The sequence below is a fragment of the Zalophus californianus genome, chromosome 5 (assembly GCF_009762305.2).
Source record: "Zalophus californianus isolate mZalCal1 chromosome 5, mZalCal1.pri.v2, whole genome shotgun sequence".
NCBI classification, from domain to species: Eukaryota; Metazoa; Chordata; class Mammalia; order Carnivora; family Otariidae; genus Zalophus; species Zalophus californianus.
The window spans coordinates 21,658,102-21,685,642 of record NC_045599.1 but is presented as its reverse complement, the minus strand read 5'-3'; the positions used below and the strand labels follow the sequence as shown (position 1 = coordinate 21,685,642).

Sequence of the window (27,541 nt, the reverse complement as noted above, 5' to 3'; positions counted from 1 at the left end):
GTATTATATACCATATTCTTAAAGTCAGCAAAGCTACAGAAAAAATGTTAGGAAAATCAAAGAGAGAAACTCAACTCCGCGACAGGAAGAGAGGCTGCAAGTTGATTAAATAACCAATGATGAATGACTGAATCGATCGTGACTATACAATGAAGCCTCCAAAAAAACCCCAAAAGGATGGAGTTGGGAGAGGTTCTGGGTTGGTGAACATGTGGAGGTTCAGGCAGAGTGGCAGGCTAGGACAGACACGGAAGTTCTGCACCCTTTCCTGGGACCCTGCCCTCCGCATCTCTTCCATCTGGCTGTTCCCAAGTTCTAGCTTTTCATAATAAGCAACCTAGGGAGTAGAGAGCCTTCCGGAGGAGGAGGGGGTTGTCAGAACCAGTCTGTAGAACCAGTTTATCACCTGGACTTGTCACTGGCATCTGCGATGGGGAGGGGGCAGTCTTGTAGGACGGAGTCCTTATTCTGTGGGATTGGATACTATCTCCAGGTGTAGAGTCAGAATTGAGATGAAATGTCTGACGCCAGCTGGTATCCTAAAATTCCTTGGTGGTGTGGAAAAACCCCTCCCATACATAGGAATTGGGTCCGAAACCTCAATAGTTGGTGTCAGAAGAGGTATTTGGCTAGACCAGCCCTGGCTCATTGAAAGGTGTAGCTTAGGAAGAGCAGGGAGGAAAGGATGAGGGCTGAAGAACCTTTGGTTGCTGGGTGGTCACTGCTGGAATGGAGCAGCATCGGGGCTGCACTCTGTCACTAAAGGTAAAGTTAACAATGGAAATCAGAGATGGAGCCATCTCTTGGAAAGTTGGTTTACTGAATACATAAAGAAATGCACACTATTAAGAAAAAAGGCAAAACAGTCCAACACTTGGTTGTTGTTATCTACCATAGCTAAAGTAAAAGTAAAAGACAATGCTGGTATGCTAGCAGGGACTAATTTTCTGGGCCATTGCCCCATGTGGAGCTTAACTGAGGAGTATGGCAAAAATCCGAGTGTGCCTGGTGACCTCTACTGGGGCTTGGGAGTAGAATATTTCCATCTGGAGGGCATTTACTAGTAGACATTATTAAAACTACCCCTTTCACTGAAGGACATAAAATGATTTTGAGATGTGAAATACCCATAATGTCTAGGATGCTGTTGGAGAAACATCCTAACAGGGATGGCAGTGGTTTATGTAGAGGGTCATGATGCCTAGGGAGACAATCATGAACAAGGCACCTCTTTTTCCTCTAGGACTCACTTTGAGGCCATGGGAAAAGCTGTAAGAACCAACTGCCATGTAGACAGTGCCCTGTGAACAACTCTCAACAACGCAGAGCTAGCTGCTCGGTTTGTGGACAGCAATTCCAAGGTGAGCGGACAACAGTGTATCTGGAAGGCCACCACCCTGATGGAGAAAGGTTAAAAATAATCAGCTCTGCATGCTGAAATGCACCCTATTTTCTCAGCAGTGACAGAGAAAATGCCCCATGTTTCGGTTTTTACTGACTCAGAGGCAGCGGCCAATGGTGTGGCCACACGGTGAGGCAGGAAGGTGTAATGGGAACATAACGTATTTAAACGATGCCCCTATGGGGCACAGGCCTCTGGAAATCACTCTGAGAATGTGAGGGTACAGGGAAGTAGGAGACGGTCCCACTGGCACTTCCGGGGTTGGAAGGGGAGCAGGACGGACAGGCCAATATCCCTGCCTGAGGTGGCCACCTGGCGCCACAATAAAAGAACCCAAATAGAAGGTGATATTGTACCAATTTGGATGGCTGAGCATCCTCTCTTCAGAGCAAGGAATACACCTGACAGCTCATTCTACTCTGACAGAGAATGGAACCGGGCAGTTGAAAGCCTGGTGGTCTAAAGTGGGGCCGAGAAAGGCATGAAGCTGCTGGCTTACATGACTTCAGGAGCGTGACACACAGCATGAGTGGGATGAAAAGGAGTGTCCCCACTGGACACACCCCTGTTTTCCTGTGGATCTGGGGCAGGGGGTGGTCAAGGATGATGGTAATGACTGTGCAATTCTGGCAAAGGGAGGAGGCCGCTGATAAAGTGACTTTTTTTTCCTTCCCCAGATCACGTCAACTTTTCATTCCCATGTGATGTTGCAAATCCAGATGTGGGAAACGGATGATTCCTAAGCAAGAAACGGTAAGTCTGTTTTTAACCTTTATGTTACACTTCCTAAGGGCCTGAGGGGCAGGATGTGCCTCTCTCTCTGGCAGAACTGGGGCCACAGCGCAGGTGGCGACACGGCCTGTGGCGGAGCTGGCTCACTACAGGCGTGCGTCCTTCCATCGCACCTTGCTTGAGTGGGCTTTGCAGAGACTGCATTTTTTACAGAGACCTGTGTCAACAGAGTTGCTACACACCTTTCCAACAGCATTTGTTCACTTCTGGTCATATCCAGGTTATTCTCAGAATATTTCAAACTTTTTCCTTATTACAGTGATCTGTGATTGGTAATTACAACTTGCTGAAAGCTCAGATGATGGTTAGAATTTTTAGCAATAACATTTTTTAATTAAAATGTGAACTTTTTAAAATATAATGCTATTTCAGATTTAACAGACTATAGTATAGTGTAAACATAACATATATGCACTGAGAAACCGAAAAACACACTTCATTGTGATACTGGCCTGATCTCCGCGGTTGGACCCAAACCTGCAGAGTCTGAGCTGTGCCTGCAGTTCGGCCAGAAGTGGACTGAGTGGGGAGGCACTTGCAGTCTAGACTAGTAGTGCTGCCTCCGGCAAGACCAACATAGACTAAAAGTAACGTGCGTCCAACAGGTAGAAAGTTTGGATATAGACTGAAAACAGGATAACCTGTAGCTGTGGGTAAAGGATTGAATTAATGGGTTATATAATGAGGGAAACGGAATGTTACGCTAACACCTCAAAAGAGACTCAGGATAAGAGATGACACAGTCTCTTCGCTCAATTACTCCACCTGTGTACAAGGGTGAAGCCATATCACTGATCCCACTCCTGTTTTAGGAACCTGACAAAATAGAACAGAAGGCTGCAAACCTGAGTGGCCTTTCCCTGGGACACATTCTGACAGGATGTGATGACAGTCTGGATAATTATCAATTACTGACTTAACGTGCAAGTTATCTTTTGACCTTTGTGATTATTCTGCTATAAGGAATCTGTTTGAAGACCAGGCCTGGTGTGTAATGCTATGGTTTATAGTAAGGAATACATATTTGATCCTGGACCCCAGTTTGTGGCACAGTACTCCTAACAACCTTGTAATTTTTTAAGCAGGAAGACAAAGGTGTCTTTTGTTAGAGATGACATCCTTAAGGATGAGTGCCAAGGAAGGCCACCATGTGATTAGAGGGCTAGAACTTTCTGTCTCATTCTCCCCAAGTCAGGGAGGGGTGTGCAAGAGAGGGTCTGGAGGTTGACCCAGTCAACAAATGCCACTGATTCAATCATGCCTATGTAACAAAGTCTCCATAAATCCCCAAAAGGATGGGGGATGGGTTTGGGAGAGCGTCTGAGTTAATGAACATGACAGATTTGCGAATAACGAAGGGGTCAGAGGGCATGGAAGCTCTGTCTCCCCTCCCCATACCTTGCCCTTTGCATCTCTTCCAATTGGCTATTATGAGCTGCTCTAGCAAATTAATTGAACCCAAGGAGAGAGGGTCATGAGAATTTCTGGTTTATAGCCAAACAGCTAACAACCTGAACTTATGATGTCTGAAGTGGGTGGCAGGGGAGACAGTCTTATACCTGTAGGATCGGATGCTATCTGTAGGTTAGGGTTAGAGATCCTACAGGTGTAAGACCGTTGAAATGCAGGACACCCAGCCAGTGTTGGAAAATTGCTTGGTGGCATTGGGGGGGGGCAACCCCCCATATTATAATTGGTTCTAGAACGCTTTGTAATGTTCTTGTAATACAATTTATAATTTTATCTATTAATTGTAGTATTAATTTTGACATTTAGGTCTGAAGTGATAGTATATTGTAATTTTTGGGGGGGGTAGTTTAGGCTAGTCTCATAAAATAAAATGGAAAACTTTGTCACTATTTTCAGAATGGAAGTAACTGACAGTATTTGCTGTCTCTGAAGTCAAAAAGTCAGTTTCATGTGGTTCATTCAACCTAATATTTGAATCAACTATGGCAATTTTTATTTTCCTAGAAAATCAGCCACTTCATCTAATTTCTTGATTTAACAGTCTGTATAGTATTCACTGAAAATCACCTTCATATTGGGATGAGTTTAATGTTACCATCTATAAATTTCTCTGAACTTTTGAAAGGAAATTAAGTAAGTAAAAGGTTCAGTAAAATTTAAAAATTCTTTGGCCTCATGAAAACTGTAAAGCCCTAAGAGAGCCACTGGTTGCTTTCAGGGATTCTATAAACATAAAAGCCAAATTTATACTTGAGAACATTCATGCATTTTCTTGGGAGAGAATCCAATAGCTTTTATCAGATTCTCAAATGCCTAAGACCCAAATCACTTTAAGAGACAGTTTTGAAATGACATTTAAGAACAAATGTGATGAAAATTTTATGAAATGGAAGGAAAACGTCAACAAAATGCCCTTTTACATGGAGTACTAAGTCTCCCACGTAAACCAATATTTACATTCTATTTTGTTCAAGAAAGGACGAAAGGTAAGGAACCAATCATTATACATCATGCTTCCATTCTTCTAAAATCTATGTGACAGGTAAACTAAGAGTTATGCTTTCAACAAACCTAAAGACACGTGCTTTTCACGTAAGGTTTCTAAACAGGTTTCCACTTGTTAACAAAAGACGAACAAATAGACAAAGACAAAAGATACGGAAGTAATGGGGGAACCAAAATGGTAGATAATGAAAAGTAAACAGACCACTAGCAGAAGACGTAAATCGTTTTTCTGCTCTTACAGTAGTGAACAGAATCATAAAAACAAGAGGAAAATAGTGATTAAGCCTGTCACATATTACCTTTTCAAAGACAGCTGGAAAAGAAAAGGAGGAAGGTAACAACATGAAAGAAATTGGAAACTGAAAAGCAAAGAGAAAAGGCTAAAAGTGAAAAGAAGCCGCAAAATCAAGAATACGTAAGGCCTATCTCACACAAACTTGTATTCTGAAAACAGTATTTCAAGTTTCTCTGGAGTATGATGTAAAAGGAGAAAACGAACCTGCTGTACAAATTCCAAAGGCACGGGTGTGGCCTGTGTAAAGGTCTCTAGGTGAATGCCATGGACGGGGTCCTCCACTATCAAACAGCCAATGTCAAACCACCTGCAACAGAATGATGAGGACTGAGTTGTTTACGTGCCAAATAAAGGTTACGGTGACCAAACAACAACTAGTATCATTCAGATAAAACATTGGAGTTCAAAAAGGAAGGGTTTTTTCTAATCAGTTTTCAAGAGGATAATCCATAAAAAGTATATATAAAATGACCTGCTGGCTTAATTCCAAGAGGAGGGAGGACAACAAAGAAAAAGCACCTGAAACTTATCCACGTAAAGTTTTCCTCGCTGAGACTAAGGGAGGATGGAAAGAGGAGGATTCAAAAAAGCAACAGACAGTCACTCATCTGAATATGCAAATACTTGATCATGGGTAACTTTTTAAAAATGTCACTTGCTAAAATACAGGAAATTTTATTTTACCATCTCTATGGTTACTATGTAGCCCACTTGCAAAGTTACTAGCAAGTTAAATAAGCTCATTCAGAGGAAATAACAAATCTTTATTCCTGATAATCTGTCTTTGAAAACACTTCATGAAATCAAGAAAACTTTCTTCCATTTAAAGTTACTCACAAATTATAAAAATACATTTTATAATTGCCTTAAGTCATCTGTAACGCCACCAGCATTTTAGATAACCAGAATTATGCAACCACCAGATGCCATGAAATCATGAGTTTGGATAACAAGAGGATATATAGAGCAAAAAAGTTCAGTCTATTTTTAAAAATATGTAGATCTAATGAAATGTGATAAAATACGAAATGAATTAGGTAACTTCTATTTACATATTCAAAGAAAGAGCAAAGTAAAATATAGAATAACAGTTTTGCTGAGAATTAAAGTAAACGTCTGTAGTATTCCTATCCTAAAACTTGGTTTCAAATAAACAACATTAAATAAGGACATGAATTTTATTTGGCATACTAATCAGTCAGATGCAGATTGTAGAGAACAATCGTGGTGATTAAGCTGTCAGGCATGGACTTCCTGAAAAGCAGACTCACGGAAGGTAAAAGTTCCTTCTGTGATGCTGGTGAATACACATTAGAAGAACTCTAAGGTCCTCCTTGTTATCTGAAATTGTCGTGCTCTTGGCCATATGAACTGGAATATCCCACTTAGTAGCTACAACCGCAACCACGGTCATGCCCAAGAAAACCTCTACCATTTCTCTCACTAATGCTGCTGGCTGGGGAAACACTGGGCTCGGCTCTCCTCTCCTCGTTACTGTCCTTCAACTCCACAGGCACGCCCCACCCCACCCCACATTCATGGACAGTCACTAAGGCTCTGTCTCCCTCCCTTTCCCTCTCAAAGCAGCTGCTGAAAGAACTCTTGACGGATCCTACAGGGGTCACTTTGACTAAAAAAGGGCTTAAGAAGAATTGTGGTTCCAAGATGCTTGGATTTCATTTACCAGCAAAAATCTCATTAACAGAACGTGGGAACTGCCACTCTGTTTTACAAAAGATAGACCATCTACCACCATCGGTCAATTCTCAGGAAAAAAAGGACATTTTAACACACCATGCACACAACCTAAGATTTTTTCAACTTGGTGGGTTAACCTGAGAATAAGGATAGTCCATGCTTACACAGGCTTTTGTCCAGGTAAGGTACACGTCATGTTAGTTTTTCTCATATAGCAGAATCTGAGGCAGAATTCAAAGACAGGCAGGTCTGTCCTAGCTCTATTCTTTGTTAGGGCTAAACCCATTTTGGGATCTCTTCTTTTGAATGTCTGGCTCTTCCTGGATTAGTTTCTTCTCCGTAGTAAGCATGTTTTTGACTTTATCTTCTGTGCACTTATTTCCCACAGGACCACGGCAGACAGAAGAGCCAAAGCAGGAACGATCAAGAGGTATGGATTCTGGCTTTGCTCTCCATTCACATGGCCTCACTCTTGCTCCTCTGTACCTTCCCGTCACAGCCCTTCCATTCTCTCCTCTTTAATCCGCACTAGACACCAGGCATTTCCTAATACTAGAGTTTACCCCTGAACCATGTGGAGGTTTAGGGTTGCTGTGACCCCCTGGTGCAGTTAAAAATCTAACAAAATTTTGACTCTCCAAAAACTTCTCTAACAGCCTACTTTTAACCAGAATTCTTACTGATAACAGTCTATTAATACATATTTTGTATGTAACATATATAATATACCGTATTCTTACAATAAAGTGAGCTAGAGAAAAGAAAACCACAGGAAGAAAAATACATTTTTAGTACTGAACTGTACCAGAAAAACCCAGGTGAGTGGATCTGTGCAGTTCAAATCCATAATTTTCAAGAGTCAACTGTTTTTTACTATCCCTAATCTTCCTAATATACTACTGTATTTGTCAGAAGGCATTTGGTAGGAAAAATACCACATACCACATCTAGGTATGATGGGACAGTTTATGGCAGACCAATGCTCCCCCAATGAAAACCTGGATGAGGTACACAGTTCCTGCACCTAATGGTGTCAAAGAGCCAACTGGGGCAGGAGGACAAAATGGAGTAACACTGGGGATGGGGAAAAGCTTTCGGAGTGAGGTGAAGACCTTCAGCTGGACCTGAGTGCCACCCAGCCTGAACTCAGCAACTAGACGAGAAGTGAAGGAAACCTACCACTAACACCTCCCTAAAGGTAGGGAAATGGTTAGAATTTTCTCTGGGGTTGGAGGTGCTCAGGAGCACCATGATGTACGTTCTCTTTCCACTCTGACAATACAGACAGGAGCAGAGTCAGGCATTCTAGCCGGCCGGCTACTTAGTGATCCCTGTGCCCCCAGTGCGCACACACCAGCTCAAGTCAGCCTGCCATGGCAGCTCCAGCACTGGGCACAGCGGGACATGCCAAGGCTCATTTATACACATCGGCACAGGGAACATCCCTACGAAAGGTCACCCTTTCAAGACTGGGAGAGGTAAGTGTTTTACCTAAATCACAAAGTCAAAATGAGGAGACAGGAATATGCTTAAATGAAACAGAGATTCAGTCTACTGGATAGAGTGCATAAATTCAGAAAATATAAAAAAGAGCCAATCAGAGTTAAATACAATGAGTGAAATGACAAATACACTGGAGGGAAGCAGCAGCAGAGGAGAGGACATGGCAGAGCAGTGATCTGGAAGACAGGGTATCATAAAGCAGCCAAGCCGAAGAGCAAAAAGAAAACCAAATGAAGATAGGTCACATGGTCTCTGGGACAACCTTAACCATACTATACATATACTCACATTATAGGGGTCCCAGAAAAGAGAGAGAAAGGAGCTAAAAATTTCCCTAACCCACGGAAGCAAACAGAGATCCAGGTCCGAGAATCACAACCCAAAGAAAGATGAACCCAAGGAAGCAAACAGAAATCCAGGTCCAAGAATCACAACCCAAAGTAAGATGAACCCAAGGAGGTCCACACCAGGAAACATAAACAGAGTATCAAAAATTAAAGAGGACCTTAAAGCCATCAAGAGGGAAGCACCTAGTTATAGACAATACAAGGGAAACCCCATAAAGCTACCAGCAGATTTCTTAACACAAATTTTGCAGAACAGAAGGGACTGGAATGATCTAGTCAAAGTAGAAAGAAGAAAAAACCTACAATCAGGAATACTCTACCTGATGAAGAGGTAAGTAATTGATCACCGCTAAACCAACCTTTTAAGAAATGTTAAAAAGACTTTTCTAAGAAAAGAAAAGGCCATGCCTAGAGGTGAAAACTAGAAAAGGAAAAAATTTCACAGGTAAAAGCAAACACACAGTAAAGGAAGTAGATCAATCACTTACACAGCTATTATGAACATTAAAAGGCAAAAGTAGTAAAATCAGGGGGGCGGAGCAAGATGGCGGAGGAGTAGGAGATCTGGATTTCGTCTGGTCTCAGGAATTCAGCTGGATAGGGATCAAACCATTCTGAACACCTACGAACTCAACAGGAGATCGAAGAGGAGAGTACCAACAACTCTCTGAACAGAGAAGCGACCACTTACTGGAAGGTAGGAAGTGCGGAGAAGTGAATCCGAGGCGATATTCGGGAGGATAGACGGCGGGGGAGGGGCCTCCGCCGGCCGCTTCTGGCAAGTGATAGAGCCGCGGAGCACAAAATCGGACCCTTTAGAAGTCGGCTCTGCTGAGGGACGTCGCTCCAGTGGCTAAGCGGGGGGAGGAACCCTCGCGGGACAGTGTGGTCTCAGGACCCTCGGGGTCACAGAAAGACCGGGGGTGCCTGAGTGCGGCAGAGCTCCCAGGTATCAGAACGGGGAAGCCGGCTGCAGAGACGGAGCCAAGGCACGGGCTCTCAGCTCGGGGTTGCCATAAACCGTGATCCGTGGCCCAGTCGGACCACTGCTCCTCCAGCAGGGACCCAACAAGCGGCAGAGCTGGGGACACTCCCCTTCCTTCCTGGGGAGGGGCGGCGCGGGAGCGCACCGCACGGATCTGCTGGGTTTGGAAACTCCACACGGGGTCGGGTGCCAGAGATAGCAACGCTGGTCATAGGCCGGGTGAGCACGGAGTGCGGCCGGAGACCAGGGAAACGGGAGTGACTGCTTTTCTCTGGGGGCACACTGAGGAGCGGGGCCCCGAGTTCTCGGCTCCTCCGGGTGGAGATTGGGAGGCCACCATTTTCACTCTGGTCCTCCAAGGCTGTACCGAGAGCTTGCAGGGAACAAAAGCTCCTGAGAGCAAACCCGAGCAGCTTGCTTAGCCCGGACCGACAAGGGCGGGGCAATTCCGCCTCCAGCAAAGACATTTGGGAACCACAGCAACAGGCCCCTCCCCCAGAAGATCAGCATGAACAGCCAGCAAGCCAAGACCAAGTTTACCGATCAAGGAGAACGGGAGAACTCCAGCGCTAGGGGAATACTGCACATAGAATTCATGGCTTTTTTTTACCATGATTCATTAGTTCATCAAAGTTAATTTTTGTTAACTGCTTTTTTTAATTTTTCTTTTTCCCTTTTTCAACCATCTTATCAATCCCTTTTTTAAAAAAAAATTTTTTATTTTTCATTTTTAGAGTCATATTTTATCCCTTCATGGTAGTTACCCTTATTTTTGGCATATATATAAGTTGTTCTCTCTTTAAAATTGAGATACAGTTTCTTCTAACAGATCAAAATATACCCTAAATCACTAGTGTATGGCTTTGTTCTAGTCTCCTGCCTGATCACATTCTCTCCCTTTTTTTTTCTTAAATCTTTTTTTCAAACAACTTCTTATCAAGTCCTTTTATAAAATCTTTTATAATTTTCATCTTTACAGTCATCTTCCATCCCTTCATTGTATCAACCCTTATTTTGTACATATATGTCTTTCTTCCTTTAAAATTTTAGGAGGCACTTTTTTCTAACAGACCAAAATACGCCCAAAATCTACTGTGGCACTGATCTATGCACTAGCCTGATCATATTTGATCATATTCTGCTTTTTTTGTATTCTGTTTTTGTTTTTATCTTTTTTTTTTTTCTCTTTTTTCTTTCTTTCCCTTTCTTTTCCCCTGGTTTCAGGTCTTTTCTGATTTGTATACAGTATATTTGCTGGGGACATTGTAAACCTGTTAGCATTTTGTTCTCTCATTCATCTATTCTCCTCTGGACAAAATGACAAGACGAAAAAAAATACCTCAGCAAAAAGAACAAGAGGTAGTACCGTCAGCCAGGGACCTACTCAATACGGACATTAGTACGATGTCGGACCTAGAGTTCAGAATCATGACTTTAAAGATACTAGCTGGGCTTGAAAAAAGCGTGGAAGTTATTAGAGAAACCCTTTCTGGAGAAATAAAAGAACTAAAATCTAACCAAGTCGAAATCAAAAAGGCTACTGATGAGGTGCAATCAAAAATGGGGGCACTAAATGCTAGGATAAATGAGGCAGAAGAGAGAATCAGTGATATAGAAGACCAAATGATGGAAAATAAAGAGGCTGAGAAAAAGAGAGAAACAACTACAGGATCACGAGGGCAGAATTCGAGAGATAAGTGATACGATAAGACAAAACAACATTAGAATAATTGGGATCCCAGAAGAAGAAGAGAGAGTGAGGTGGGCAGAAGGTATATTGGAGCAAATAATAGCAGAGAACTTCCCTAATGTGAGGAAGGAAACAGGCAAAAAAATCCAGGAGGCACAGAGAACCCCTCTCAAAATCAATAATAATAGGTCAACACCCCGACATCTAATAGTAAAACTTACGAGTCTCAGAGACAAAGAGAAAATCCTGAAAGCAGCTCGGGAGAAGAGATATGTAACCTACAATGGTAGAAACATTAGATTGGCAACAGACCTATCCACAGAGACCTGGCAGGCCAGAAAGGACTGGCAAGATATCTTCAGAGCACTAAACGAGAAAAATATGCAGCCAAGAATACTATATCCAGCTAGGCTATCATTGAAAATAGAAGGAGAGATAAAAAGCTTCCAGAACAAACAAAAACTAAAGGAATTTGCAAACACGAAACCAGCCCTCCAAGAAATATTGAGAGGGGTCCTCTAAGCAAAGAGAGAACCTAAAAGCAGCAAAGAGCAGAAACAAACACAGACAACAGACAGTTAACAGTCACCTTACAGGTAATACAATGGCACTAAATTCATACGTTTCAATAGTTACCCTGAATGTAAATGGGCTAAATGTCCCAATCAAAAGACACAGGCTATCAGATTGGATTAAAAAACAAGACCCATCAATATGCTGTCTGCAAGAGACTCATTTTAGACCCAAAGACACCCCCAGATTGAAAGTGAGGGGGTGGAAAACCATTTACCATGCTAATGGACACCAAAAGAAAGCTGGGGTGGCAATCCTTATATCAGACAAACTAGATTTTAAAACAAAGACTGTAATAAGAGATGAGGAAGGACACTATATCCTACTTAAAGGGTCTATCCAACAAGAAGATATAACAATTGTAAATATCTATGCCCCGAACATGGGAGCAGCCAATTATATAAGGCAATTAATAACAAAAGCAAAGAAACACATTGACAACAATACAATAATAGTGGGGGACTTTAACACCCCTCTGACTGAAATGGACAGATCATCTAAGCAAAAGATCAACAAGGAAATAAAGACTTTAAATGACACACTGGACCAAATGGACTTCACAGACATATTCAGAACATTCCATCCCAAAGCAACGGAATACACATTCTTCTCTAGTGCCCATGGAACATTCTCCAGAATTGATCACATCCTAGGTCACAAATCAGGCCTCAACCGGTACCAAAAGATTGGGATCATTCCCTGCATATTTTCAGACCACAATGCTTTGAAACTAGAACTCAATCACAAGAGGAAAGTCAGAAAGAACTCAAATACATGGAGGTTAAAGAGCATCCTACTAAAGAATGAATGGGTCAACCAGGAAATTAAAGAAGAATTAAAAAAATTCATGGAAACCAATGAAAATGGAAACACAACTGTTCAAAATCTTTGGGATACAGCAAAGGCAGTCCTGAGAGGAAAGTATATAGCAATACAAGCCCTTCTCAAGAAACAAGAAAGGTCTCAAATACACAACCTAACCCTACACCTAAAGGAGCTGGAGAAAGAACAGCAAATAAAGCCTAAACCCAGCAGGAGAAGAGAAATCATAAAGATCAGAGCAGAAATCAATGAACTAGAAACCAAAAGAACAGTAGAACAGATCCACGAAACTAGGAGCTGGTTCTTTGAAAGAATTAACAAGATGGATAAACCCCTGGCCAGACTGATCAAAAAGAAAAGAGAAATGACCCAAATCAACAAAATCATGAATGAAAGAGGAGAGATCACAACCAACACCAAAGAAATACAAACAATTATAAGAACATATTATGAGCAACTCTATGCCAGCAAATTAGATAACCTGGAAGAAATGGGTGCATTCCTAGAGATGTATCAACTACCAAAATTGAACCAGGAAGAAATGGAAAACCTGAACAGACCTATAACCACTAAGGAAATTGAAGCAGTCATCAAAAATCTCCCAAGAAACAAAAGCCCAGGGCCAGATGGCTTCCCAGGGGAATTCTATCAGACATTTCAAGAAGAATTAATACCTATTCTCCTGAAACTGTTCCAAAAAATAGAAATGGAAGGAAAACTTCCAAACTCATTTTATGAGGCCAGCATTACCTTGATCCCAAAACCAGACAAAGACCTCATCAAAAAGGAGAATTACAGACCAATATCCTTGATGAACATGGATGCAAAAATTCTCACCAAAATACTAGCCAATAGGATCCAACAGTACATTAAAAGGATTATTCACCATGAACAAGTGGGATTTATCCCTGGGCTGCAAGGCTGGTTCAACATCCGCAAATCAATCAACGTGATACAATACATTAACAAAAGAAAGAACAAGAATCATATGATCCTCTCAACAGATGCAGAAAAAGCATTTGACAAAGTACAGCATCCTTTCTTGATCAAAACTCTTCAGAGTACAGGGTTAGAGGGTACATACCTCAATATCATAAAAGCCATCTATGAAAAACCTACAGCGAATATCATTCTCAATGGGGAAAGGCTGAGAGCTTTTCCCCTAAGGTCAGGAACACGGCAGGGATGTCCACTCTCACCACTGCTATTCAACATAGTATTAGAAGTCCTAGCCACAGCAATCAGAAAACAAAAAGAAATCAAAGGCATCCAAATCGGCAAAGAGGAACTCAAACTCTCACTCTTTGCAGATGATATGATACTGTATCTGGAAAACCCAAAAGACTCCACCCCAAAACTGCTAGAACTCATACAGGAATTCAGTAAAGTAGCAGGATATAAAATCAATGCACAGAAATCAGTGGCATTCCTATACACCAACAACAAGACAGAAGAGAGACAAATCAAGGAGTCGATCCCATTTACAATTGCACCCAAAACCATTAGATACCTAGGAATAAATCTAACCAAAGAGGCAAAGGATCTGTACTCAGAAAACTGTAAAATACTCATGAAAGAAATTGAAAAAGACACAAAGAAATGGAAAAACGTTCCATGCTCATGGATTGGGAGAACCAACATTGTGAAGATGTCAATGCTACCTAGAGCAATCTACACATTCAATGCAATCCCCATCAAAATACCATCCACTTTTTTCAAAGAAATGGAACAAGTAATCCTAAAATCTGTATGGAACCAGAAGAGACCCCGAATAGCCAGAGGAATCTTGAAAAAGAAAAGCAAAACTGGCGGCATCACAATTCCGGACTTCCAGCTCTATTACAAAGCTGTCATCATCAAGACAGTATGGGGCGCCTCAGTGGCTCAGATGGTTAAGCGTCTGCCTTCGGCTCGGGTCACGATCCCCTCGAGTCCCGCATCGGGCTCCCTGCTCCGCGGGAGGCCTGCTTCTCCCTCTGCTTCTCTCTCTCTCTCTCTCTCTCTGTCTCTCATGAATAAATAAATAAAACTTTAAAAAAAAAAAAAAAGACAGTATGGTACTGGCACAAAAATAGACACATAGATCAATGGAATAGAATCGAGAGCCCAGAAACAGACCCTCAACTCTATGGTCAACTTATCTTTGACAAAGCAGGAAAGAATGTCCAATGGAAAAAAGACAGTCTCTTCAACAAATGGTGTTGGGAAAATTGGACAGCCACATGCAGAAGAATGAAACTGGACCATTTCCTTACACCACACACAAAAATAGACTCCAAATGGTTGAAAGACCTAAACGTGAGACAGGAGTCCATCCAAATCCTAAAGGAGAACACAGGTAGCAACCTGTTCGACCTCAGCCACAGCAACTTCTTCCTAGAAACATCGCCAAAGGCACGGGAAGCCAGGGCAAAAATGAACTATTGGGATTTCATCAAGATAAAAAGCTTTTGCACAGCAAAAGAAACAGTCCACAAAACCAAAAGACAACCGACAGAATGGGAGAAAATATTTCCAAATGACATATCAGATAAAGGGCTAGTATCCAAAATCTATAAAGAACTTATCAAACTCAACACCCAAAGAACAAATAATCCAATCAAGCAATGGGCAGAAGACATGAACAGACATTTTTCCAAAGAAGACATCCAAATGGCCAACAGGCACATGAAAAAGTGCTCAACATCGCTCGGCATCAGGGAAATCCAAATCAAAACCTCAATGAGATACTACCTCACACCCGTCAGAATGGCTAAAATTAACAAGTCAGGGCACGACAGATGTTGGCGGGGATGTGGAGAAAGGGGAACCCTCCTACACTGTTGGTGGGAATGCAAGCTGGTGCAACCACTCTGGAAAACAGTATGGAGGTTCCTCAAACAGTTGAAATTAGAGCTACCGTTCGATCCAGCCATTGCACTACTGGGTATTTAACACAAAGATACAAATGTAGGGACCCGAAGGGGTACGTGCACCCCAATGTTTATAGCAGCAATGTCCACAATAGCCAAACTGTGGAAAGAGCCAAGATGTCCATCGACAGATGAATGGATAAAGAAGAGGTGGTATGTATACACAATGGAAGATTATGCAGCCATCAAAAGGAATGAGATCTTGCCATTTGCAACGACGTGGATGGAACTGGGGGGTGTTATGCTTAGTGAAATAAGTCAATCAGAGAAAGACATGTATCATACGACCTCACTGATATGAGGAATTCTTACTCTCAGGAAAGAAACTGAGTGTTACTGGAGTGGTTGGGGGTGGGAGGGATGGGGTGGCTGGGTGATAGACATTGGGGAGGGTATGTGCTACGGTGAGCGCTGTGAATTGTGCAAGACTGTTGAATCACAGATCTGTACTTCTGAAACAAATAACGCAACATATTTTAAGAAAAAAGAAAAAGAAGAAGATAACAGGAGAGGAAAAATGAAGGGGAGTAAGTCAGAGGGGGAGACGAACCATGAGAGATGATGTACTCTGAAAAACAAACTGAGGGTTCTAGAGGGGAGGAGGGTAGGGGGATGGGTTAGCCTGATGATGGGTATTAAAGAGGGCACATTCTGCATGGAGCACTGGGTGTTATGAACAAACAATGAATCATGGAACACTACATCAAAAACTAATGATGTAATATATGGTGATTAACATAACAATAAAAATTAAAATAAAATAAAAACAATAGTAAAATCAATCATATCTACACTAATTAAGAGATCCAGAGATTCACAAAATAAAAAGATACAAAATATGACATCATACACATAAAAGAGGAATGAGTAAAGTTCTTTCTAAATGTGTCTGAACTTAACAGATCAACTTCATAGACTACATAACTTAAAATGTTGTATAGGAATCTCATGATAACTACAAACCCAAAGCCTATTATAAATAAACAAAAAATAAAACTACAACATAATACTACAGAAAGCCATCAGTCACAATAAAAGAGAAGGGAACATGGCAGAACTACAGAAACTACAAAACAATGAAATGGTGGTGAAGTCTGCACCTATCAGTAATTACTTCAAATGTAAATGTCTAAATGCTCCAATCAAAAGACATAGGGTGACTGGATAAAAAACAAGACCCATCTATATGCAGCCTAAAGGAGACTCACTTTATACCTACAGACACATGGAGACTTTTAAGTGAAGGGATGGAAAAAGGTATTTCATGCAAATGGAAGCAAAAAAAACCAAGAACTGGGAAGCATGTCATGTATCAGAGCAAACAGATTTTGAAACAAAGACTGTAATAAAAGACGAAGAAGGCATTACATAATAGTAATGGGATCAATCCAACAAGAGAGTAGAATAATGGCAATTATCTGTGTACCCAACACTAGAACATCTAAATATGCAAAACAAGTATTAGCAGATCTCAAGGGAGAAAGTGACAGTAAAACAATAACACTAAGGGATTTTACCCCTCCCCCACTTATATCAATGATCATCCACACAGAAAATCAGTAAGAAAATGGTAGCTTCCAACCAGATGGATTTATTAACACATCTATATGCAACATTCCTTCCAAAACCAACTGAAGACATTCTTTTCAACAGCAAATGGAATGTTCCCAGGATAAATCATATGTTAGGCCAAAAACAAGTCTCAATAAATGTCAGAGAATAAAATCCTATCAAGCACCCTTTCCTACCATAAGGCTATCAAACTGGAAATCAATTACAAGGGAAAAAAAACTAGGAAAAACAGGAATACATGGAGGCCAAACAATATGCTACTTATTAAACCAAAGGGTCAACACAGAAATCAAAGAGGAACTGAAAAAATCCTTGGAAACAATTGAAAATGGAAACCCAATGGCTGAAAATCTTTGGGACACAGCAAAAAGCCTACCTCAACTAAAAAGTTCCACCTTATATATAACCTAACGGACCTAGGAAAAGAACTAAGCTCAAAGATCATACAAGGAAAAAAATAATAAAGATCAGAGTGGAAAGAAAAACCAAAAAAAAAAAAAAAAAAGTCAAGAGCTACTTCTTTGAAACCATAAACAAAATCAACCTTTAGCCAGACTAATCAAGAAAAAAAAGTCAAAAAATTTTAGAGATACTTGTGACTACTATGAAAAATTATATGCCACCAAATTAGACAACCTGGAAGAAATATATACATTCCAAAAAACATACAAGACTGAATCAGGAAGAAACAGAAAATGTGAACAGATTATTTACTAGTAACAAAACTAAGTAATCAAAAAGCCCCCAACAAACAAAATCCAGGACCAGGCAGTTTCACAAGAGAATTCTGAGTTATTTAGAGGTCTATCCAGAAAAACAGAAAAGGAAGGAAAACTTCCAAATTCCAAATTCATTCCACAAGGCCAGCATTACCCTGATAGCAAAATTAGACATGAACACTACAAAAAAGAAAGTTATAGGCCAATATCCCTGATGAACACAGATGCAAAAATCCTCAAAACATTAGCAAACCAAATTCAACAATACATTAAAATAATCACAACTGAGTGGGACTTATTCCAGGGATGCAAGACTGGTTCAACATTTGCAAATCAATGTGATATATCACATTAACAAAACCTGGGATAAAAACCGTATGATCATTTCAGTAATTGCAGAAAGAGCACTTGATAAAATTCAACATCCGTTCATGATAAGAATTCCCAATAAAGTGGGTTTAGAGGGAAAACACCTCAACATAATAAAGACCATATATGACAAACCCACAGGTAACATCATAATGGTGAAAAACTAAAAGATTTTCCCCTAAGACTGAGACAAAGATGTCCACTCTGACCACTTTTATTCAACAGAGCACTAAGTTCTAGCCACAGAAACCAGACAAGAAAAAATAAATAAAAGGCAACCAAATTGGGTAAGGAAAAAGTCAAACCATCAATAATGAAAGAGAATATGATACTATGTATAGGAAAACTTAAAGATGCCACCAAAAAACTAAACTAATAAACTCAGTGAAGTTGCAAGATATAAAATCAACACATGGAAATCTGGTATATCTCTGTATACTAATAACAAAGTAGCAGAAAGAGAAATTAAGAAAACAGTCCCATTTACAAGTGCATCAAATGAATAAAATACCTAGGAATATATTTAGCAAAGAAGGTGAAAGATGCCGTACTCTTAAAACTGTAAGACAATGAAGAAAAAGGGAAGGTGACACAAATGGAAAGATATTCCATGCTTACGTAGTAAAATCAATAGCATTAAAATGTCCACACTACCCAAAACAATCTACAGATTCAATGCATCCCTATCAAAATACTGGTAGTATTCTTCACAGAACTAGAGCAAATAATACCAAAATATGTATAAAGCCACAAAAGACCTTGAATAGCCAAAGCAATCTGGAGAAAGCAGCTTTTCACCCTACCATTCAAAGCTCTTCACACATCTGTCTCCAAACCACTTCTTGATTTCCTAAATCCAACAAATGATCAGCAAAGCTAATGTAACCACTGACCCCAGAATCCTCTTCATCATCTTAAAGCTTTTCTTCCACTCAGAATGTCCTATTCCTGCCACTTATCCAAATTTTACCTACTCTTCACAATCCCGCACAAGTCCCAATCACTCACGAATCTCATCTGACGCTACCTCTACACTCAGTTATTTTTCCTCGAATTGTATATAACATTTCCTATCAGCAAAAAATTACACATTATTTTATGCACTTAAAACTGTTCATCTGTGTACATATTTTCTCCCAACTGGCCAACAGTATAACCTCAGAGTTGGAGAACGTTTTTAATATACTATAGCCATAAAGTACCAGGCACAATGCTACTCAATACTAAATAAACAAAAAATGTAACAAAACCAAATGTGATTACAAAAGTGACCAATTTCAACAGCTGGGAAGCTCTTTCAGTATAAATAAATTCAGCATGTTAAAAATAATTTCTTCCATAAAAAAGCCATCTAAAGTACAAAGCCCTTCAAGACCATAACGAATCCTATTCTCTGAATATTCTCCAAACTAAGTAGATAAGCATCATTGCTAGATTTCAAACCTGGTGACTGCCACCGGGCCCTGTTGCACATTCCATTATGCCGAGTAGCTGTGTGAATGACTATGTTGGTTACTGGTGATCAATTACCTCTAAGCCAATACAGAATTGTATCCTCTCAAATTTAGTGCTATCATATTCAGTGATTGTACACACAATCTTACAATGCAGGCATTACTATCTTCAGTTTATAATTAAAAAGGAGAAACCTGGGTAGAAATGTAAGCTGAGCTTTAGAGATCACACAGCTAGTTAAATGATATAGCTAGACCAGAATATAATTTTCTCTAAAATAGGATACATTTTTTTACTAGGTATTCAGTGTCAGCCCCCCAGGACCGATTGTATTTTGCTCATAAGACAAAAGGGTAAGCCTCTTACTGAATAATTATATGCCACCAAACTAGACAACCTAGAATACATGGATACATTTCTAGAAACATACTACCTACCAAGACTGAATCATGAAGAAATCGAAAATCTGAACAGAGATTTCTAGTGAGGAAATTCGAGTTAGTAATCAAAAACTTCCCAACAAACAAAAGTCAGGACCAGACACCTTCACTGGTGAACTCTACCACACATTTAAAGAAAAATCACTACCAATGCTTCTCAAAGTCTTCCAAAACAATAAGATAAGGGACATTTCCAAACTCATTTTACAAGGCCAGCATTACAGCATATTAAAATCAGACAAGGACACAACAGAAAAGAGAATCAAAGGCCAATTTCCATGAGAAACATATAAGTAAAAATTTTCAACAGAATATTAAACCAAATTCAACAATATATTAAAAGGATCATACACATGATTTAGGATTTATTCTACAGAGATGTAGAGATGTTTCCACATCCACATATCAATGTGATACAACACATTAACAAAATCAAGGGCAAAAATCATACGATCATCTCAACAGATGCAGAAAAAGTACGTGATAAAATTCAACACAACTGTTAATGATAAAAACTCTCCAAACAGGTTTAGAAGGAATGTACTCACAACAGTAAAGGCCACATATGACAAGCCCATAGCTAGTATCATATGCAACAATGAAAAGCTGAAAGTGTTTCCCCTAAGATCAGGAACAAGACAAGGCTGCCCATTCTTTCCACTTCCATTATTCAATATGGTATTGAAAATCCTTACCAGAGCAATTAATTAAGCAAGGAAAGCAAATAAAAGGCATCCAAATTGGAAAGGAAGAAGGAAAACCGTTGCCTATTTTCAGATGATGCTACATACAGGAAAACACTAAAAACTAAAAAAAAAAAAAAAAAAAAACAAAACTCATAAATGAATTCAGTAAAGTTGCAGAATAAAAAATCAATATGCCAAAATCTGCTGCAATATCTATATACTAATAAACTATCAAAAAGAAAAAAATGAAACAATACCACTTACAATCGCATCCAAAAGAACAAAACACTGAGGAATAGATTTAACCAAGAAGGTGAAAGATCTCTACTCTGAAAACTATGAGACATTGATGAAAAAAACTGAAAACTCAAATATATGGAAAAATATTCCAGACTCAGGGATTGGAAGAATTAAAATTGTTAAAATGGCCACACTATTCATAAAGCAATCTACAGATTCAAAGCAATTTCTATCAAAATTTCAACGGCAGGGCGCCTGGGTGGCTCAGTCATTAAGCAGCTGCCTTCGGCTCAGGTCATGATCCCAGGGTCCTGGGATCGAGCTCCGCATCAGGCTCCCTGCTCAGTGGGAAGCCTGCTTCTCCCTCTCCCACTCCCCCTGCTTGTGTTCCCTCTCTCGTTGTCTCTCTGTCAAATAAATAAAATCTTAAAAAAAAAAATTCCAACGGCATTTTTCACAGAAATAGAACAACCCTAAAGTTTGTATGGAACCACAAGACCCTGAATAGCCAAAGCCATCTTGAGAAAGCAGCAGCATCACTCTTTGATTTCAATCTATATTACAAAGCTATGCTCATCAAAATAGTATGGTATTGGCCTAAAAACAGACACAAAGATCAATCCAACAGAATAGAGAGCTGAGGGATAAACCCACACATATATGTTCAATTAAAGGAGCCAGGAATATACAATGGGAAGACAGCCTGTACAATAAATGGTGTTGGGGAAATTGGACTACTTACACCATACACAAAAAGTAACTCGAACGGATTCAAGACTTGAACTTAAGACTGGAAACCATAAAACTCCTAGAGGACAAGAGGGAGTAAGCTGCTTGGTATCAGTCTTGGTGATCATTTTTTGGATTTGACACCAAAAGCAAAGGCAACAAAAGCAAAAATCAGTAAGTAAGACTACATCAAACTAAAAAGGTTCTACACAGCAAAAGAAACCCATCAACAAAATGAAAAGGCAACCTACTAAAGGGGAAAAAACATTAACAAATCACATTCCTCATAAGGTGTTTAACATCTAAAATAGATTAAAAAACTCAAAGAACTCAAGAAAAAACAATCCAATTAAAAAATGGGCAGAGGCTCTGAATAGTTTCCCAAAGACATACAGATGACCAACATGTACATGAAAAGATGCTCAACATCACTCATCATCAGGGATATGCAAATCAAAACCATAACGGGACATCACCTTACACCTGTTAGGATGGCTATTACCAAAAAGTCAAAAAAGTAAGTATTGGAAAAGATATGGAGATAAAGCAAGCCCTTGATGAGAATGTCAACTGGTACAAAACAATATGGAGGTTCCTCAAAAAATTAAATGAGCCATATTGATCCAGCAATTCCACTTCTGTGTATTTATCTGAGGGAAATGAGAAACTACCTTGAAGAGATATATGCACCCCCCCAATCCATGTTCACTGCAGCATTATTTACAATAACTAAGACATGGAAACAATCTAAGTATCTGTCAATGGAAGAATGAATAAAGAAAATGTGTGTACACACGTATACACACACACACACACACACACACAATTATTCAGCCATGGAAAAAGAAGAAAATCTTGCCATTTGCAACAATATGAGTGGACCTTCAGGGCATAATACTAAGGGAAATAAGTCACAGAAAAATACTGTATGATCCCACTTTTACACAGAATAAAAAAATATGAACTCACAGATACAAAGAACAGACTGATGGTTGGAAGGGCGGTGGGTGGGTGGGGCAAGTAAAACGAGTGAAGGGGGTTGTTAAAAGAAACTTTCAGTTATAAAGTCAGTCATGAGGATAAAATGTACAGCACAGTGACTACACTTTATACTGTACTGTATATCTGAAAATTGCTAAGAGTCATTACAAGAAAACCAACTTGTAATTATGTTAAAAAAAAAAAAAAAGCCTCTTACTTGTCAGGTAGCAATTCCGCAATGAAGTTTTCTACTGACACTGCAGTCTGCTTTTCATGGATCACTCCAGTTCGACGCAAGCTGTCTATCCGTTCCTGGGCACCCTGAATGACAACCATGTAGGTTAGAAACCATTTCTAATTATTCAGTATTAAATATACTAATATGGTTATACAAGTAATAAACAAATATATTTACACACAAACACCTATATACCCATTGTAAACATTCAAACAGTGCAGAAATATAAAGAGTAAACAGTACAAAAGTCCAATCATGTTCCCCTCAGTATTAACAGTTTATAGAGCATATTCCAAGTTATTCCCACATACACTATTATTTTGGTTGCTACTACGAAATGGATTTTTTTTATATTAATGTTCTACTTGGTTATTACTAATAAAATGAAACTATGTACTTCTTAATGTTGATCTGCCAAGGGGATATCTTACTGATAAAAATCTTTTTTCAGTCCTAGTAGTTTTTAATTAATTTTTCCTTGAGGTATCTAGGTAGGCAATCGTATCAAAGTGAATGTTTTTTTTCTCTTGCTTCTGACTTGATTTAAATATAGCCTTAAAATATGCACCAAAATGGCAGCTGATTTATATTTAACTGCAAATGTATACATTGCACCAAAACTTATTTACCATTTATGCAACAAAACTGAGGGGCTGAGAATACTGTATAGATAACTCAAAATCATCAATACATTTCTTATGGTAGAAAACTACAAGTTTTTAGTAAAGTTGCTATTTACTACTTTATCTGAATCACTTCATAAACAGTGATCATAAGAGAAGTGACAGTAAGTGTTCAAAAAGCAAGACAAAATGCATTCGGTTTTTGAATAAAACTACCATGGATAATACATTAGTGTACTTTTCCTATGGACAGCAGAGAGAAGTAGTGAATGAGAAAAAGTAGTCAATTCTCATCAAATGAAAAATTTAAAAGCTAGGACACTTCTAAAGACAACTAGACTTACTTCAGAGACAACAGAAATAAAGAAGAGAAGGTGACCAGTGCATGAAAATGGGTAAACCAATTTAAGACACTGGCTTATAAAAGATTAAGGATGAAAGAAGGTATGCATTAAGCTATACTAATATCGACTGTATTTTTGCTCATTCTTATCTCTCTAGTACCACGCACAACTGTCTAACCCTAGAGACATTCAGTAAGAAAATACTACATGAAAAAACGAAGAAGGGAAGAAATAAGGGCCTTCTTAAAAATTTTTATTACTCATGTTAAGAATCTGAATGATGTAAATCTACTAACAGTGAATGAGGAGGCAGCTGATGAATTTGAAAGAAAACGTAACAGGTAAGATGTTATACTGGATAATGTAAATTTGCCTAAATCATTTTCCTCCCAAGAGGAAATCAGTTATGGTTGAATTTTGATTATGAGTAAGTTTAAATAAATGTTAATTCAGTAAAAACTATTAGGGAGTTAGTGGGATATTTAAGAGATTCATCCCTAACTCTTTGAAGATATCTAAGCTAAGCACTACAACAAAATATTCCTAGATTTGTTTCCAGGAAACTAAGTTTGTTCATTTTTTTACTATACTACAACTTAGGACTTTATATTTCATAAGGAAAATGAAGAGGGGGTTATAATGTGCCTCTTCTCCTCTGATGTTAATTAAGTGTGGCATCTTTTGGAATCACAAAAATAGACACTTTAAGATCAGCCCCTACCAATGTTTTGAGAATAAAATTTTAACTTTATTTTCAGAAGTGTAAGGAATCAAGAATCAGGTAGTTTTGAGGCCACACTGAAGTAATTATCTCAAACAGAAGATACAGAAAGGCCCCCAGAGCTTATCCTGTACTCTGAGAGTTTATACTAAGCAATTTGGTTTAATCAAAATTCCATGCTTCTTCTTACCTGCATATAAATATTACCTACATCTTTGGTAAAGTAAGTTGTTTTTTTTAAGATTTTATTTATTTATTTGAGAGAGAGAGCACGAGAGGGAAGAGGGTCAGAGGGAGAAGCAGACTCCCCGCTGAGCAGGGAGCCCGATGTGGGACTCGCTCCTGGGACTCCAGGATCATGACCTGAGCCGAAGGCAGTCGCTCAACCAACTGAGCCACCCAGGCGCCCAAAGTAAGTTATAAATCAGTGGTCATAACTATGACTGGCTCTGCAATGAAATTAATGGTTGGCACATAAGTTTCAGAAGCTCCCTAATGTTACCTATGGCAGATTTATTTCTTTAAATCTAAGTTTTCCTTCAGTCATTTACTTCAAATAAAGTCTGATGGGGAGTAAAACATCTGGGTTCAAATTTTAATACTGTAGGATTCTACATTACTTTTCTTCTCATTAGCTCCCTCTACTGCTTCTGAAAAAAACAGCTGATAAATTTGTAAATGATTTTCCCATGCATGCATCAGTTTCAGTGAATTTTGATTTTAAGCTTTTATTAAAAATTATAGAAAAGAAACCCGAATATTTGAATTTGAAGGGCAAAAACCAACAGCAAAAATGAATCTGTCAAACACTAATAAAACCACCACATAAACTAAAGTATTAATATTACCTAGAAGATGAGGTTTTTCTTTTAGAAAAAAATCTCAATCAGCCTTTTAAGAACAGCACCTAATGATTTTAAGTTATCTTCTATGTAATAATATTTAATGTAACAAAATATTTAAGACACGTTTTAAAAACCATGAAAATTTTGAGTTATATTCCAAATATCACATGGTGATTTATCATCAAAAATTAATGACCTATCAACTGACAACTCTGTCTGGTCCCTTTTCAGTTTTGATGGGAACAAACAACTGGAAACCACATGACTTGCAAAAGGGTTTTACCCAGTCATTATGTTATTTGTATTCCCAACATCAAAAACAATTTTGAATTGTCCCTTCAGATGACACTCAGGAGTCTTTTATGTTCGGAGGCAGTGCATCACATGACTATTTGGTGGGTAAGAGGTATGTTTCATTTCCCAAAAGGAGAGAATAGGGCTTCCTAAGAGGGAGATGGGAAAGGAGAACAAGTTGCCTTAATCACAGGTACATATTCAGGCAGAAAATTTTTAGGCAAGAGTATACATATGGAAGCTGAAGAAGCTGGGTTCCTTAAAACTCTCTGGGTCTCCTTAGATCTTGTAAAATTTTTGTGTATCAACAGAGGTTCCTCTAGACCTGTTTGAAGACCACTGTTTGATTGTGGAGGTTCGATCAAGGTACTGTAACAGGTGGGTCGCTGGAGTGCTATTAAGTGAAAAATCTTTATTCTTCTCGTGAAACTGATAGGGTGTTAAACCAAAATTGAAAGCAGATCCTACAATGAAAATGTTTTCTGTATTAGACTGCTAACTTGAGGAAATAAATGATTAATTTTAAAAACATACCCTTACACTTTTAATTCTGATGTTTACAGTTTAGACATTTTGATAAAACTGCTAGATACTCATTCTAAAGGACATCTAAGAGTTCACATCTGTGAACCAAACCAAAATTCCTGCTCTTAAGGACCTTAATTCTTGTGGGAAAACACTATAAAACACAATGACAGAGTGTAGGAGAAGGTGCTGAGTACTACAGGAAAGAAAACAGAGGCACAGAAGGGTGATCTTGGTACACAAGTGTGGAATGCAATACTAAACAGGCAGTCAGGACAGGCCGCGCCGTGCAAGGAAGATTGAAGACTTAAAGAAGGTTTAAGAGAGCCAACCAAGTACACATTTGAGGGAGATGTCCCCGAGAGAAGAAAGAGCTAGTGCAAAGGCTAAGCGAGGGCATGCCAGTCAAGCAGGAAGAGCTAGAAGGGAGCCAACGTGCCTGGCGCGAGTGAGCAAGGGGAAGACCAGCCGGAGAGGCAGCCAGACAGGGAACAAGCGCCACGTCAGCCAGACTGTGTGGGGCCGTGGAAGCCACCGTCAGGAATGTGGGTTTACAATGGGTAAAATATAAAGTGCTGAAACACAAGTGACACGCTCTGACCTGTGACCTGAAAGGATCACCTGGCTACTCCATTCAGAAGGACCTAGAGGGCCATAAGGTTACCCTATCAGACAACCCTAAAATCGGAGGGCCTAGTAGAAGGCAATGGCAAGGTTCCACCAAGACAGTGCAGTGGCGGTGGGCATGTGAGAAGCAGTCAGATGCTGGACACACTGTGAACAAGTGTGGAGGACAAACAAGATTTCTTAATGAACTGGACATAGGTAAAGAGAGGAGTCAAGGGTGACTCCAAGGTTTCTCACCTGAGAAAACGGAAGGAGAGTTCTGCCATCAACGAACGGAGATGGACAAGGCCAGAGGAGCAGGCTTAGAGGAAATTAAAGTAGATGGATGCTAAACATGGTTAAGTTTGAGCCATTCACGTTAAGGGGTTGAGAAGGCAACTTTTACATAAATCTAGTTGACATGAGAGGCCTGTGCTGGAGATAGAAACTTGAAACTGTCCAGACACAGATGGTATTTAAAGCCACCAGACACTATCAACTCACGAGGGAGGCAATGTAAGGACAAGATCATTAGGGGGAACCAGCAAAGGAGGCACAGGGGAGTGAACAAAGAGTGAGGCAAGGAAAAAAACAAAAGTATGGCACTTCAGAAGTCAAGTGAAAGAAACATTAAAGAATAATAACTGTCTCAAAAGCCAG

General features: G+C 39.5%; 1 protein-coding gene and 1 long non-coding RNA gene across 5 annotated transcripts in view; one reads left to right on the top strand and one right to left on the bottom strand.

Annotated features, from left to right (window-relative positions):
* PRRC1 (proline rich coiled-coil 1) overlaps positions 1 to 27,541 on the bottom strand; it is an 84,165-nt gene that overhangs the window by 40,103 nt on the left and 16,521 nt on the right. For 3 of the 4 annotated variants that reach the window (XM_027606250.1, XM_027606251.2, XM_027606252.2), the window contains exons 7-8: positions 22,903 to 23,006; positions 5,169 to 5,271 (exon numbers count right to left, since the gene is read on the bottom strand). In XM_027606250.1, the coding sequence (XP_027462051.1) occupies positions 5,169 to 5,271; positions 22,903 to 23,006 (207 nt within the window). Of the gene's footprint in view, positions 1 to 2,276; positions 2,842 to 5,168; positions 5,272 to 22,902; positions 23,007 to 27,541 lie in introns of those variants that run through there. The other variant, XM_027606253.2, reaches the window with a different exon arrangement.
* LOC113929383 lies at positions 1,263 to 7,081 on the top strand. Its single transcript, XR_003522176.1, has 3 exons — positions 1,263 to 1,361; positions 2,080 to 2,155; positions 7,051 to 7,081. It is a non-coding gene; the product is annotated as an uncharacterized LOC113929383 (long non-coding RNA).